General features: G+C 45.5%; 1 protein-coding gene across 1 annotated transcript; it reads left to right on the top strand.

The window, feature by feature from the left end:
• The first annotated feature begins 756 nt into the window (after positions 1 to 756).
• Positions 757 to 15141, top strand: EMP1 (epithelial membrane protein 1). Its single transcript, XM_083858774.1, has 5 exons — positions 757 to 1345; positions 11664 to 11781; positions 12527 to 12629; positions 12731 to 12871; positions 13477 to 15141. Exons 2-5 carry the CDS (start codon positions 11704 to 11706, stop codon positions 13638 to 13640), a joined length of 486 nt encoding a protein of 161 aa, XP_083714900.1. The 5' UTR covers positions 757 to 1345; positions 11664 to 11703; the 3' UTR covers positions 13641 to 15141.
• Positions 15142 to 15371: the final 230 nt, after the last annotated feature.

Genomic DNA, 15371 nt, shown 5'->3' with positions numbered 1-15371 from the left:
CTTATTTTATCCTGGAGAAAAAAGACCATCTTTACTTTCCATCAGTGGAAAAATTCCCATGGGATTGTCTTTGCCCACCATATGTGTAATCTTTGTTGCTGTTTTATCCATAGCTCTTTTTTTAAGCAGGTCACTATAGTCTAAAATTAGACCAGACACATATCAATAACACCAGACAGAAGGAATAATCTGAGAACCAGCAAGATCTTTTAATCTGTGTAGATTTCAAAGAGAATCAGCTTTGTTTTTCAAATAAAGGCAATCCAATGTCATTCTCATTAAAGTGGGAAAGGCCTTTGCCATGTATTTTGTCGGTATCTGTTTATCTCTTGCTGGGCCTTGCAAGGGCAGGGTGGATTCCTTGCCGTAGCAGACCACTGACTCTATCACACTATGGATCATATTTTAACACAGATGCTTTCTGACAAACTTCTTCCCCCTTCACCCACATCTCAAGCACATCCCTATTCAATCTTGCCTGTAGCATCTATGAGACAACTCCACCAGCCAATTTTCAGCAAATGTAAAGGATCTATTTTTAGAAGTCTTTAAGACGGCAAGAAATGCTGACCTCAGAAAACTGTGAATAACAAGCTCCTTATTTCTTCTTCCCTGCCTGCTCTCTCTGTGGAAGCAAACCACCACTATCTGCCCAAATTACTCCAGAGTCACCACCAGGCCAGAGCTGCACTTTGAGCATCTCTACTCCCTGATATATTCCCAAAGGTCTTGTCCATGCCGACCTCACAGGTCCGATTTGAATTCCTCAGTGCTGTCAGCCTCAGCGACTTCTCTCCATGCAGCACAGGCAGGGGACGTGGTGATTCACCCAGCCTCGGGATCCCTCCTGGCAACCCACTGTTTGAGTGATTTTATTGTTGAAGCCCAAATTTTGCCACATTTGTAACTTTTTTTTTTTTTAATGGCAACCAGAAGTTAAGTTTTATAAACAGATGCTGTTGTGAGTCTCTCTCTCTTACTCAGCTGGATCAGCATCAGCCGTTTTTCCAGGCTGCGGTTTCTGTGCTGCACACTGAGTCAGAGGCAGCCCTGCACAGATTTCTTTGAATCGCTGGTTTCCTCCCAGAGACTCTTGACACCCTGCCAACAAAACAGGGCGTAGCTCATTAATTTTTTTTTTTTCCTTTCTCTTTAAAGGCAGTCTGATTCATAGTAACTCCTTCAAAACAGAGTGGAAAGACACCACCCTCCCACACCACCGGAGGAAACTTAAACCAGCACCAGGTCACTCTCCTTCACTCCAGCTCTGCACTCCAGGACATCGGCACTGCAGCCCAGCACGCTCCTTCTTCCACAGGTGCCAGCACCGGCCCCAGCCCACACGGTAAGAGCTATTCTTGAAAATCCTCACCAACTTTTCTCCCTCAGTGGCTGCTCCCCTCTCCTAGCAGCAGCAGTCTGCCTTTCTCCTCTGTTCCTTCACTTCTCTTCATCTTGGCACACGAGCTGGCTATGGCATGCACCTTAATTTTCATATTTTGCTTTGAAATCGAGCTGTCTTATGGGGCAAAGGGGCACTGCAAGGCACCCTGGTGGCAGCCTCAGAGTACTGGCGGCAGCAATGTTATTTTCACCTGCAGGACGTTTGCAGTCAGGGTGCAGGCACAGGGTGCCCAACCAGGGCCAGTTCACGCTCAGGAGCTGCTGTGTGCTTTTGGAGTAGCATTGTTGAGTAATGTGGAAAAATGCCTGCTTGAAATTAGGGCTGCAGGCTCAGTTTTTCTGGCGCTCAAATGTTTCTGCTTGTCTCTCTCCCCTCCATAATTAGTTTGCCAAGCTCTAATTTAAAACAATAGCAATCATTCCAAGTGAAGACTGAGAGGTCCCAAAGATGCAGACTCTGGGGTTACAATGGAGACAAACTCTTTTTTTCTAGGGGTTCGGGCTCATGAGGCTGAAGCCAAGCCCCAGTTGTTGAGTAAAGTAATGTGAAGGATAGAAATGCATGTTACACCTTCTTTGGCAGCACAGACACTAGAGTGGGGAGCACTGCAAGGCCAAGTGGGAGACCGGGTGGAATTGCTAGGAGCACCATAGTCTGCTGGTAGGGTGTGTCAAGGAGAGAGAGACACTGATGGGAAGTGTAGGATTGCAGAGACTGGCAATTTTCCCTCCTCACCTACCTTTTTCCACACAACCGCCCCCACCTCTCCCTGCCCCCTTTCCCACATTTTCTTCACCACTTCTCTTGTTTCATCTGCTATGGTTTGCATCCTCTGGTCAAATCTGAATTATTTTTGAGGTCTGAGAAATGGAGTGCAGAAAAGCCAGTTTGTTTGCATCACACTGGTTCCTGTTGCAGGAACTCAGCCCATCCCTGCACAGTTTCAAGTGTTTCAAAGAGATTGAACAGTATTTAGCCCAATAGGGCCAGGAATGGGTGGGGCTCAGGCTGGGACTGTGGATAATTACTATATGAATGAACTAGAAGCTGAACTGACTGTAACTTTTTGGAAATAGGATGGATTTTGTGAATTTTCAAGTCCCCTCTGGCCCTTTTGCTTGTAGTTCAGCCATGCAGTGGTGCCTCCTGACTGAGAAATAAATGTGCTGGAGTGGTGGGGAAACTGACTGAGGCAGCAAGTGTTTCCAGGGCAGTCAGAAACCGGAATGGGAATAAAGCATTTTTGGAAGTTATCATTTAATACAGTTAACAATTAAATCATATTGATATTAAAAAAATGCTATGGCCACAGAACAACTTTCACTCAGAAGCTTTGAATTCCTTAAGGCACCTCTGAGAGCATATTTGCCCAGGAACTGCCCACTTAACATTTCTGGATGTAGTGGGATTCTTTTCTGAGCAAACACTCATAGGAGGTGGGCATGAAGAGTGTGAAAACTTGGAGCCCCTTAGATACTGTTCCTATGATAAGAGGGGTTTAAACCAGCCAAATTACTCCACCCAGTCCACCTGGGGACTGTGAGCACTGAGAGTGTGAAAGCTTGAAGGCAGTTTATTTCTATTTGCTCACTTGGGGATTAGAATTGGAAAAGGATCAGAACTGAGGTAACTTACTAACACTGCAGTGCCTGGAAGCACCCCCTGCACACCCACCTAAGGAATTCCTGTCAGTAGGCTTCTGTGGAAGCGCCCTCAGCTATGACTAACCACCCAAACACAGTCTGAGCCATTCATCACGGCCACCCCTGTGTGAGAGCAGGGATCTCCACTGGGCACATGCCATCCCACGGGAGACATCTGGCAGCTACATCTGGAGTCGAGCCACACCCAAGGACACATTAATGCAGGAGTGCAGTGGGACCTTGCAGGGAAGCACCAAGTTTTGGAGTGGATGCCTCAGCTGCAGGACTGCTAGTGCTCCCCCGGTGAGACCCTGCTGAGGACAGAGACCCCTGGGTTTGGAAAGCCAGCCCTTTTGGCCTAGCCAATGGTCTTTCAATTTTGCAGTGTGGAAGTGATTCAAGTGCACGCAGGCATTACTATTTGGTGGTCTGGGATGGAGCAAGGGTTGTATTTTGAAACAGTTCCGGGAGATTTGCTGATAATAGTCAGCATGTTTTTGGTAAAAGACCAGGGCCTTGCTTATAATGAGACTGGGGAGATTTGCTGCAAGCACTAATCATTCTCTCTATTTGTCACCATCCCAGCCGCAAGGTTGGCACATGGCACTCAGCCTGTTCCTGCTTCTGTTTCCCCAGAACAAGCAAAAGTGGGAGGGAGCCTGCTTCCATAGCCCTGCCCACTCCCATGGGGCTTCATGGGCCCCATAATCGCCAGGTAGCTGCTGGGACACCCCTCTCATGGCATGCTTCCCCTTGCTCATCCCTCCGTTCACTTACTGCTCCCTTTGCTAAGTGCTGCTTGGATGGCAAAGGAGGAGACACCTGAGGCTGGGCTGGAATTTGCCCTCAGATGCTCAAGTGCCCTGTAAGGCAAGAAATAGCATTACTAGACCCCTTTGATCTCAACAGGTTCCTGTGCCTGTACCTTTCAATAGGGAAGTGACAGCACTGTCACCCAGAACAACATAAGGCAGGCTGCACTCCTAATTATTTTCCTTCCTTCTGTTTTCCAACAAACAATTAATGAGATAAAACTAAAAGCTGAGATTTATTTACCCTTCCTTCAAGGCAGGGAGAAGTAAGAGGCCTGGAGCTGCTCTTTTACTCCTCTAAAAGGGAGGGTGAGGAAGGGGATTTCCAGTCTTCACATCTAAAGATGGATGCTTAATACTTCATTGGTCTTTTCTGCTGAGGCAAAGCAGCATTCACAGAAAAGGATGGCCCTTCTTCTCTATGATCCTGTCAGAATTGATAACTAACTCATAGCCACAGTGCTGTAACAGTGGCAGTGAACAAACATGCTGAAGCACATCTCAATTATGCCTGTATTGATCCTCTGTCAGGGCCAGTCCACATCCAATCATCCCACAGCATGACACAGGGTGTAGGAGCAGTTCCTCGAATAGCCCAGAGGGAAATCTAGAGTGCCTCTTAAGCTGCTTTCTGCCATTACACTGCAGGGTGAGCAGCAAAGCAGCACATCTCAGGTCTGCCATCTGGAGTGTGATTTCTTCAAACCCTGCTGGGAGAGTTTTGGAAAGTACCTCCTTAGCTAGAACAGCTTGACATTGAAAAAAGGAAACTCTGGCCAAATTTGCAGCTTCACACACCCTGCTCCTCCTGAACTGTTTTCAGGAGGGTGAGTATATGGAAGCTGCTCTTCTGGTAAGACCAAATATAGGTAAGCCCATGTTTTGCCATAGAAGGGAGGGAGGGACAGGTTAAGACAACTCAGCTCCAGAGCCCACATTGCCTAAGGGAGTGACAAGTTTGCCAAGGTCATAATTAAGATGTAACCCCTTTACCCTGTGAAAACCAGTCTGTAACAGAGGCATGGGAAGACACCCATGATGAGAGCCCAGGGACACATCTGGGCTAGGTCATCCCCAATCCTGCAGGAAATGCACTGAAGTCTGAGCACTGGAGTTTCTGACACAGGTGAACAGTGACTCATGCTGAAGGCTTAGCTCTTGTGATGTGGGGCCACCTGGAAATATGTTTGCATTTGAGGAAACCCAGGGTGAGGACCTCTGTTGAGCTTTCACCCTCACAGGGCAGAGTTTGCTGAATGAGGGGAGTTGTGAAACCAAGTGCCACGATTGGGTCCATTGTCCACATTCTTCTCATTCCAGAGAGATATCTTCCCTGTATTGGCTCCAGCAAGCCTCTGGGAAGGATAGTGAGAGCCATGGGAGCAAGAGGGGAGAGCTACAAAATGCTCAGAGCCTGGAGCAGGCTGGTCAGAGGATTGCTGAAGACCAGCTCCAGGAATGTGGACTGCTGAAGGAGGGCTGGGCACATCCACTGGATGTGACAGCTTAGGCAGCTGAGCCAACCTGCCTGCTAGCTGGCCTCCAGGAACTCAGCCAGGCCAGCATGGTGTGCCCTCATCAGGGAAGCTCTTGATGCCTCCAAAGCCATATGTAACATGAACCAGCTTATATCATACTGATCACAGGTGTAAGGAGCCCTCTGAAAGCCAGATGAGGTATTTTGCACCACGACCACCTTTATTCCATCCTGCACAGAGCACTGACCAGCTCCAGGCTGCTGTTTCTCGTGTATCTCAGAATCTTGTTGGAACTCCTGCCAGCATCTCCAGTGTTTAATTAACCCACCCAGGGACCACCCAGCTCTCTAAGGGGTGAGAGTGCTCTGCATCACACCTTTGGAGATGCAGAGGAACATTTCTGTGCCTCCAATAGCTCTGGGGTCCCTTTCCCCATCTCTCCCTCTTACTAGCTGCCCATCAGTCCCAGCCCTTCCTTGACGTGCCTAGTGTGAGGAGTGACAGTGTTTTCCTCCAGCAGTGGCTGCTGGCTGCCTGCCAGGCCCCAGGCAGCTGTCTCTTCCCTTTCCAACTACCAAGCACACATTGGAGTTTCAGTTGATGTTGTGACATGGCTGAGCGCTTGAGGGTAGTTTCTTCTGGAGAAAATGCCAATTTCTTACTGTCTGTCCTAGGAGTTCTGATATTTCCCCACTCTCATATGAATCATGAGCATGAGAGCTAGGAAACCCTTATGTGTCATCTTTTGTGACTCCCCTCTGCATCTCTCAGTGAGTGGAGGTTCATCATCAAGAGTGGATTCTTGAGGAATTTGTCAGATCCCATAAGAAATTTTTCACATGCTAGTGTTTCACCACTCCCTTTGGAAGGCAATTCCACTGATGTCTTGGAGTCCATTCCACCAGGAAATCCTTCACAAGAATCAGACAAAAATCTTCCATTTACTTTAACTTATTTCAGCTGTAGCCCCTCAGGCTGGTCTACACTTTCCTTTTGGTTGACATTAATCTGCTAGTTTTACAACCTTGCTGTACCTCATGTGGTCATCACAGCCACTACCCATATGTACGTGAAATCTCACTGCCATAAACCAGAGGCTCCAAAGGTCTCCATGTGCCCAGGCACACCTCTTGCCCAACCCTTCTCCCACACATGTGAAATCTCTTTCCAGAGGCACCAGCCTACTCATACACATGTCTATAAAAAGCATCTGACTTGTAAATTGAGTCAGGCTGGTCTGTCAAAACCAGGCTGTCAACAGCAACAGTAGCTTTAAAAATCTAGAGTCAGCAAGGACTCTGGATTCATCAGGATCTGACGCAAGAGACAGAGAAAAGGGTGAAAGCAAAAGGATTCTTCCCTGTTATTTGAAGTTGTCATGATCTTTCTAGTAACAATGTGACATGTCCAAAGTCATCATGCCTCCAAAATATCAGAGAGATATTAACATCTTTGCATCCTGCCAAATGACTCTGGGCACAATGAGGACTGATGCTCATAGCCCACACAAGGACGAGGTGTGCAGTTTTAGCAGGTCTAAGAGGCAGTGATGGCCTCAGCTCAGTCAGAAGGCATGTGTACAAATTCTGAAGAAGGTTTTATCCTACACTAAGGTTTCCCTTACTGGTAGCAACATGGCAGCATTGCTATTTGTGGGTTGGCTTTGCACTGAGGAATGTGCTAGTAACAGAGGTGGAAGTTTGTGGCTGTCTCAAACAATACCAAACGGTTTTTACTTTCTGCCCATTACTCTCCAGTTTTCTCCTTCCTTTCCAAGTGGCCTTGGCCCTGATTTGAACCACCAGTATTTGTGCTGTAATTCTATGCCCCTCAGACAGTGGCCAAGTTCACATGCTTTCTTTAAATATTGGACCTCCTATTGTCCCCATCAGAGACTGGGGAAGCCAGACCACTGGTCTGGTTTCTACTGCCTTCCTTATATTCTGTAGTGGCAGCTGGGAAAGGCACAATTTCTTTTGTGTTAGTTGTTTTCAATCAATGAAGATTTTTGTTGACATTCTAACCACAATCATTTGTTTTTTCCCCAAAAGGCTATCTTTCCATTGTTGAGAAATCAAATGTATCAAACTAAAGGGTCTTCAGCTGAAAAATTCACTTTGAAAGGAGTAAGAGATCACCAGTGTGCACAGGCAGTGCAATTTAGATGTCCTCTGCTCCCTGGACACTCTAGGGAACTACAGGATGTTGTCTGGGTTCTCACCTCGGGCAACATCTCTCAGTGCACCTCACCAACTGAGCCTGGGAGAGGCATTCTGAGTTAGAGATCTCAGTTCAGAGAGGAAGATGGAAATGGAAGTCAGATAAACTACATCCATTAAGGAGTACTTGAGATCTGAAATATTTCCAATTTAGTTGAGAGTGCCTTGATTTTTCACCTGAAACAACCCCATTGTTTCTGCAGAAACATCCCATTTACTCACCCTCTAGTCCTTTCACTGCAATGAACTTTCTGTCAGAAGCAAAGGACCTCTACCTAATCTGGCTTACCCTCTTGAGTACTTCACTCCCTATATTTGAGAGGCTATATCATTGGCCTTTATCATATCTCCAAGTGGTACTTCACATTCCAACCTGATCCTTTGCTAAGAAGCCAGCCAGGAACAAGGACTCACTTTTTTGTATTACCCTCAGAGAGAAGGATCCGAAACACTTAAAGAGACAGAGGGTTGATATGGTGGCAACAATCCACCCGAATGAGAAGACTTTGTCTTAGTTTTTACTTACCAGCCTGCTTGAACTTGAACTGGGGTGCAGCAGAGCTGTGTGTTATTCTCCAGTATGTGTACTCCTGCACAGTCAGAGAAATAGTCTCTACACAACTAAGAATCTGTCATGCTTATCTGCAGGTTATTTTGTACTAAGGCTTCTATGGTGATTCTTACTTGTGCTTACTGTTGGTGTGGCTTGTTATTTCTCTTCATCCATCAACCCATGAAAAGGAAAACCAGTCCACTGTTATCAGCACAAGATCTTCTCGACTTATGTGGGCTGTTCAGCAGTGCATGACCTTCACTTCCCCACCAGCCTGTCCTACCTCAGTAGTCCTTCTACTGTTATGTGTCATTCCTTTCTTTCTTGGCTTAGCTGGGGTCTCTCCTCTGAAAGATCCTTGGGGAAGACTCACAAAACGTCTGCTTGACTGGTACTTGAGAAGCAGTCCTGAAACTGACAGTGTTCTGAGCACATAATCTTTCAGGGTTAAATTATTGTGGGGTTTGAGAGCTTTGGGGTGAGTCAGTGGAAAAAACTGGCAGCTCTAGGAAGACTAAGACTGACTCACAGCCCAAGAAGAGCCTGAGGAACTCCAAATGCAGCTGCAGTTTAGGTACGAGAATGGAAGAAAAGGCATTTGCATGCAATTTTCTCCTATTGCTCTAGCAATGTGACCCCACCCTGTTGTGGAGAAAGATGTCTCACAGTTAAGAAATGGAAACGGTATCCTGTCAGTCCCCAATGCTCTGCCAGTTTCTCAGTCTAATGGGAGGAAAAGTCCACGCCATAGCATCAGAGACAGAAGTGAATCTATTTCAGTGCCATTCCTTCACCCACGGCTCCTCTGGGATTGTTCTCTCGTGTTTTATTTAACAGACAGAGAGATGAAGAAAGGGGAAAGCAAATGAATACACAGGGAAGCCTGTGCTTTAACTCACAAAGAATCAAAACTAAGCTGTGAGCACATATCCCCTGGGGGAGTTTGCATTTGATAGTGTGTATATTCAGGGAGAGGTGCTGACGTTCTCAGGAAGTAGGTGCACTGAAAGCACCTGAACTAACACTGCTCTCCTGCAGTGCTAGAACAGGCAGAAAAAGCAAAGGGAATAAAGGATTTCATTTTTTTCTTAGAGTATTGGTCAAAGTCCTGGGCATGAGGTCATGATTTTGGGGGTTTTTTTACACTTTAAAGTAATATTTATCCCTCATTTTCATTTCTGAATGCAAACAAAAGATGCATTTAAAAGGACTGTTCTAGTCCTTAGGATGTCATGAAAGTAGGTTTTTAATCTTTCAAGGAGAAAGCTTTGTTTAAAGGTCCTAAAAAGTAATAAGAAAAAAAAAAAAGAAAAAAAAAGGCGCTGAATGTGATTTTAAAGAGGCCATGGAAAAATATATCCATCTGAGAAAGAAGAAAGCTTAGCCACTGCTCAGTAAAGGCAAATTTCACAGCAGGCAATTTTGTCAGTTTGGTTTATGCTTGCCAGTACCCTATGGTGTCAAGAGCACTTGTTACAGTTCGTGTAAGAACCAAGGTAACAACAAAGAAAAAGAATGAGAAGTAGTCAAAGGGACAGGAAGATTTGATTCAAGAGTTTGCTGCAGATATGTCGCTTAGTCATGGCAACAGCAATAGTTTCTCAGTTTGTTGCAGTGGTGATATCAGTATCACTTGCCATCCAACATTTAAAAACCCTCGTTCTTTTTACAGACAATGGAAAGAAGGGGGTTAACTCTTAAATCAAGTATGTTCATGTGGTAGCCTGCATATAGTGTTAGGAACCTGGAGTTTAGCAGTGCTGAAATAAGTGACTGTCACTACAGTCAAAGGCAAAGTCCTAAGAAGGCTGAGCTGTCTCCAAGATCTTCACCAAGGGAGTTACTGTGACAAGAGAGGTCACAGTGACTAGGCCATCCAGCCAAATCAAGCATGAGTTTGCTAGGACACCCCAAAGCAAACAAGCAAGCCTGGCCTCACATTCAGCAAGTCGGGGCTTAGCATCTCCAGAGAATTCTCCTGGTGAAGGAAACCTCACAGTAAACAAGATTTGCTGAGAAGATGGGCCTAGTCACCAAACCTAATCTGTCTTACTAAAGAGTAGCTTTGTTTGAGTGGGAGCAGTGACCTAACAGAACTGGTTCCTTGAGATCCTAAACTCAAGGAATTCTTCCTGGTCACCAGCTAATGCTGGACTGGTCAAAGTGTCATTGATGGAGAAGCCTGCCTGCCTACCCACTGTAGTTTGGGAAACTGTATACAAAGCAGTGCCAGGAACAGCTGCAGCATTTTACAGGAATACACGCCCACTCATGGCCACAGTAAGAGGAAAGACAGTAGTGGAGTAGGTGGAGTCATCAAGTAAAAAAGACACATGAATGGGACTTTACAAAGCCTTTTGTCACAGTTTGTGTGAAAGCCATCACAAAGTATAAGTGTGTTGTTCATAACAGTGTTACCACACCCAGTACAAACAGTGACAGCATCAGACCTTACCTGAGTCACCTGGACCAAAATAACTTGACAGCTAACATTAATCAGATGCTTGATACTGCTCTTCAGTACCAGCACTATTGAGGGAAAGAGCAACACAGCCCTGTCAAACTTTCTAGGAAGCTTACTGGCCACAGAGTGGACTCAGTAAATGCTTTTGTCTGAAATATGCTCACTGGATTTGTGTGAATTATCTGCATTCATTCTCACAGTTTAGATTTGTTCCTTGCATTTTACATTTTCAGGTGAGAAGCCATCAGTTTTGACAAACTGTGTCATGCAAGCTTTCTAAAGGACATTCCCCTCTCCAATCCCATGTTCATCAATGACAGGAAATCTTAAAAAAAAAGTAAAAATTTGCAGGGTACAGAAGCAAAAATACCCAAAACAAATCAAAGAGGAATTTGCATTACAAGGGAATCTTATTGTGCATTAATAAAGTGACCTGCATGCCTCAAGTTTTAAAAGGTAAATGTGCAGTTTTTGTTGCAAACCTGGGCATCTTCCCCAGCTCCAGAAAACCTCATGGTATTTCTGTTCTGGTTATTCTCCTCTTCACTTAAAGGAGTGGTCTATTGACTAGTGGCCACTCCTCTGGCTCACTCTACACAACTATTCAACAGCTGAGGCACCAGAGAGCCCACAGTCCCCCATTCCATACCACTTGTCTGTGACCCAGACCAGTTGGAGGACACTGAGAGGAGAACAGGAAGAGAAAAATCTTTCCTGACCTCTGTGAATCCCATGAGCGAAAACTCCTCTTCCTAGACTGTAGGCCTGGAGTATGGCATTTTTACTTTACACTAACACACATGGATTTAAGCAACCTGTGTATATATTCAGGCTATTTTTAAAATGCCCTCAAGTTATCTACCCATGCTCTATGTCACCTCCCATATTGGTTCCTTAATCTTCAGGCTCTATTTAACCTCTTGAGCAGATTTTGCTAAAATTTTTAGTGGCTTTTTTTGATGATTCCACATTTTCAGAGTGAACCTAAGATCAGCCTGGGGTTTTGCATGTAAACAAAGCCTATGGTAATGCTGTTCTTTGACTCAGCCCTTCCCTTCATATCCTCCCTCTGTTCTTGTTCTCCCTCAGAACTCTCTGTATTGGTGACACCACCTAGAAGAGACCCAAGATGTTGGTGCTACTGGCTGGTATCTTTGTGGTTCACATCGCCACTGTCATCATGCTTTTTGTCTCCACCATTGCCAATGTAAGTAGACTGCCCTGGGTGAGACATGGCTGTCTGAAGCTGTCACCTCAGATACGGCTGGCAGACAGACCAGGGGGTGGGTGCTCAGGTGAAGGGGAGGAACATCCAATCACAGTCACCGGAAGAGATGAAACAGTGATAGATACGCTCAGGGCGATGGAAGGCAGCCGAGGTGGAACAGGAGGCAGCCTCTGTCTGTCACTTCCCTGGGCCCCAGAGCCAGCAGGACCTCAACATCCTTCATCAGGGAGAATGTAGGTCGGGCTAGGGAGGTCAGCAGTGCCAGCCTTGGCGCGGCATTGTTCCCCCCAGCCGGTGGCCAGGCTGTTCCCACCAAGGCGCCAAGGGGAGTGCCGGGGCCGCCGGGGAAATCCGGGCCGAGGGGGACTCCTGGTGGCGCTGCCGGGGTCCTCGCGCCCCCCGCCCGCCGTCGGAGTGGACTGTGGGGTCCCCTCATGCCCGCCTGGCCAGCCATGATCCGCCGCCGCCTCGCACAGGAAGAGGGTTAGGATGACCTGGAGATTTCTCCATGATGATTGGAACAGACCATGGTGTTTTGCCCAGACCAAATGATTCTGGCACTGGAAGCCGGTACCATATCCCACCTGTCCGGGTGCTCATTGTGACTGATGCGTGCCGGTATTTTTAGGCAGTTGGGCTACTTGTGCTCACTTTACAGTTTAGTTTGACAGAAGAGCAAAGAAACTTTCCTCCCCCTTGACACAATCGTTCCATCCTATTTCAGGTTTGGATGGTGGGTTCTTCCAACATTGGAACAATCTCAACAGGACTCTGGCTGCTGTGCAACAACACCTGCACTCAGCTGCCAGTTAGCAGTCAAGATGAGGGTAAGTTATATCCGCATTTTCGTTGTGGTGAATCACAGGACATTGAGCTCTGCCAAGACTGAGTCCTGACCTTCTCCAACCTGTTCTCTGTGTTTTGACAGCTTCCCTCAAAGCCGTGCAAGCCTTTATGATTCTCTCGATAATTTTCTCTGTTGTGGCACTCGTCCTGTTCATTATCCAGCTGTTCACCCTGGAAAAGGGCAAACGTTTCTACATGACTGGAGCCTTCATGCTGGTTTGCTGTGAGTATTGCATCTGCACACCCTGCCATGGCTCCGTGTGCGTCCCACTGCCTCTGTGAACACAAGTAGCCACATATGATCACCAGGGGAGGTTGTCAGCTGGCTAAATGTTTCCAGTGCCCCAATTTTTGTTACAAAACAAAGCACCGGGGAATTTGAAAGTGTTGGGTTGGGATTTTTTTTGTTGTATATAATGAAAGTATTTCCAGATTTTCATTATGAAATCCCAGTGGGTTTTGCAAAATATCTTTGAAAGACAACAAAAAGGATTCAAGTGTTTTGCGGGAGCAGGGGAATAAACAGTTAGACAGCTACTGCACATGGGATTCAACACATAGCACCAAACTGTCGTCACATCTTATTACTGATTTCCTCCTAACAAAGGTTTATTCCTCATGGCACCCACTAAACAAGCCCCAAGTGTCTTATGTCATCACAGCTGCAAAAGAAATCCTCCACAAATAAGCCTAATGGGCAGCAGCTCCTCTCTCATATGGCACAAGACATGCATTACAATCTCAGGGGACAGCAGTACTTCAGAAGTCTTGAGGCAAGGCTGGTTTCTGTGCATTTTCCAACTCTATTTTCCCCCTTCCTTCCTACAGGGATGTGCATTCTGATTGCAGTCTCCATTTACACAGCTCGGTTCACAGGCACAATGGTCTATGCCACAAATCCTCACCATGGCTACTGCTTCATATTGGCCTGGATCTGCTTTTGCTTCAGTTTCACCATTGGCATCCTCTACCTTGTTCTTAGAAAAAAATAAGGCTGATGGGTGTCCAGGGGAGAGGGTTGGCTACTGGGAGTGGGGAAGAATTACTCTGTTGAGAGAACTGTTGGGCAAATAGACAAAACCACCCACTATCATCACCACTGCCAGCACAGAAGAATCAATAACAAAGCTAGAATCCTCAGAAACTCCTTCAGTAGGAGTTTTCTCCCTGTCTTTGGTGATCTAGCACTTCTGGGGCTAGAAATCTGCAAGTGACCCAGACAACTCTTCTCCTTTTCTGCAAAGTTGTGACATACCTTCACAAAGCTTCAAGCTCAGAAGCAATGATTAAAGGGCACCACAAAAACAAGGGCTATATCTTTTTCCCTTCCTAGAGCCCTTCTCACTTACATTTGAATGTGCCTTGTGGGTTGGGCAGTGAGGATTATGACCCCTTTATTTGTCCATTGATACAAATGGGATGGGCCTTTTGTTACATTTTTTAATATATATATATATATATATGCACATAAGTGAGCGTTAAAGATGTTAAATTGAGAAAAATAGAAATTGAATTAATTTTGTATTAAAATATCTACAAAAATAAGGCAGCAAATTTTTTGCTGTTCTGTTTTCTATTTGATATTCCCATGATTGAATAAGATACAAGTAGGAATGGCAAATATGCAGGCATGGATGATGGGGCGGGGGGTAGAAAGAGAGAGAGAGAGAGAGAAAATGTAGGGGTAAAGATATACAGGGGTTCTTAATTACAGAATTACAGATTCACAGAAGATGCAGTTGCACAGTGGTACACATGCAGGGAGGGAACCATCTGGATGTGTGTCTACACTAAAATAATCTTCTGTTCAACTCCAGAACATGGTAACAGCTCCGTTACATCGCAGATCCTTACTGAGACAAGTCCTTATCTGTAGGCAGGGCTTTTTTTTCCCACATCATCACCTGGAATATGATATTGAGTACCCCATCTTGTGACAAAACTCATCTCAAAAGCAGATAATGGTTATCAGAGAAAATTTATTCCTTGAGAGATTAGGAAAGATGAAGCAGGGCTTGTGAGTTTTGCTCCTTGCTGCACAACTTTAGGCCAGCCACTTAACTCCATATTTTTCATCTGCCAAATTCTTCCACAGAACTAGCTACCTCCCAGGGTTGCTGAGAGATTCTGAGTCCACTCTGTAACACAAAGTCCCCATGTGAAAGGCTGGCATAGGAAAGTCAGGCATTGGTACTGCTGCAACCCACAAATTTCTGTTAGTTTGAAGAATCTCAATCACAACAGCCACTTGCAAGAGACGAGGTCAAAAGTTCCTGTGACTCCATTCACAGCTAAAAGGTAGAGAGTATAAAAAACCATGTTAGTGCAGATTGTCCATGGATGCTATTTACCTCTCTCTCTCTGTTACATTTTCTTCTTACATAGACTTTATCAATTTGGTGGATATATTCTAGTACTGTATGTTGGTGTTTCATTAACAAAGGTTATTTCATATATAGTTATTGTAAATATTTTGAAATGCATATTTTTAACATTGTGGGTATAAAAATAAAATCTGATTCCCTTTATAATAAAGAGTTTTGCTCTGTTTGTTTGGGGGTTTTTTCCATCAGTGTTTCACATATTTGTTAGCGGAAGTATTTGCAGTTCTTACTGAATCACAGCCCACCCCTTTAAGACAATGCAGAACTACCATGTTGTCTTGCATGCCAGCATATGAGATTTCCTGTTCTGAAGGGAAGGAGGAAGCAGAACAATTTTCA

This window comes from Zosterops lateralis, assembly GCF_965231275.1.
Source record: "Zosterops lateralis genome assembly, chromosome: 4".
NCBI lineage: Eukaryota > Metazoa > Chordata > Aves > Passeriformes > Zosteropidae > Zosterops > Zosterops lateralis.
Note: the sequence above shows the minus strand (reverse complement) of the source record. Positions and strands in the feature narration are given on the sequence as shown.

What these genes read in the sequence shown, in the direction of transcription:
- EMP1 (XM_083858774.1), top strand. Translation starts at nt 11,704, where the DNA reads ATGTTGGTGCTACTGGCTGGTATCTTTGTGGTTCACATCGCCACTGTC. An exon ending in TTGTCTCCACCATTGCCAAT is followed by an intron (nt 11,782 to 12,526) that starts GTAAGTAGACTG and finishes ATCCTATTTCAG; the next exon opens with GTTTGGATGGTGGGTTCTTC. An exon ending in AGTTAGCAGTCAAGATGAGG is followed by an intron (nt 12,630 to 12,730) that starts GTAAGTTATATC and finishes GTGTTTTGACAG; the next exon opens with CTTCCCTCAAAGCCGTGCAA.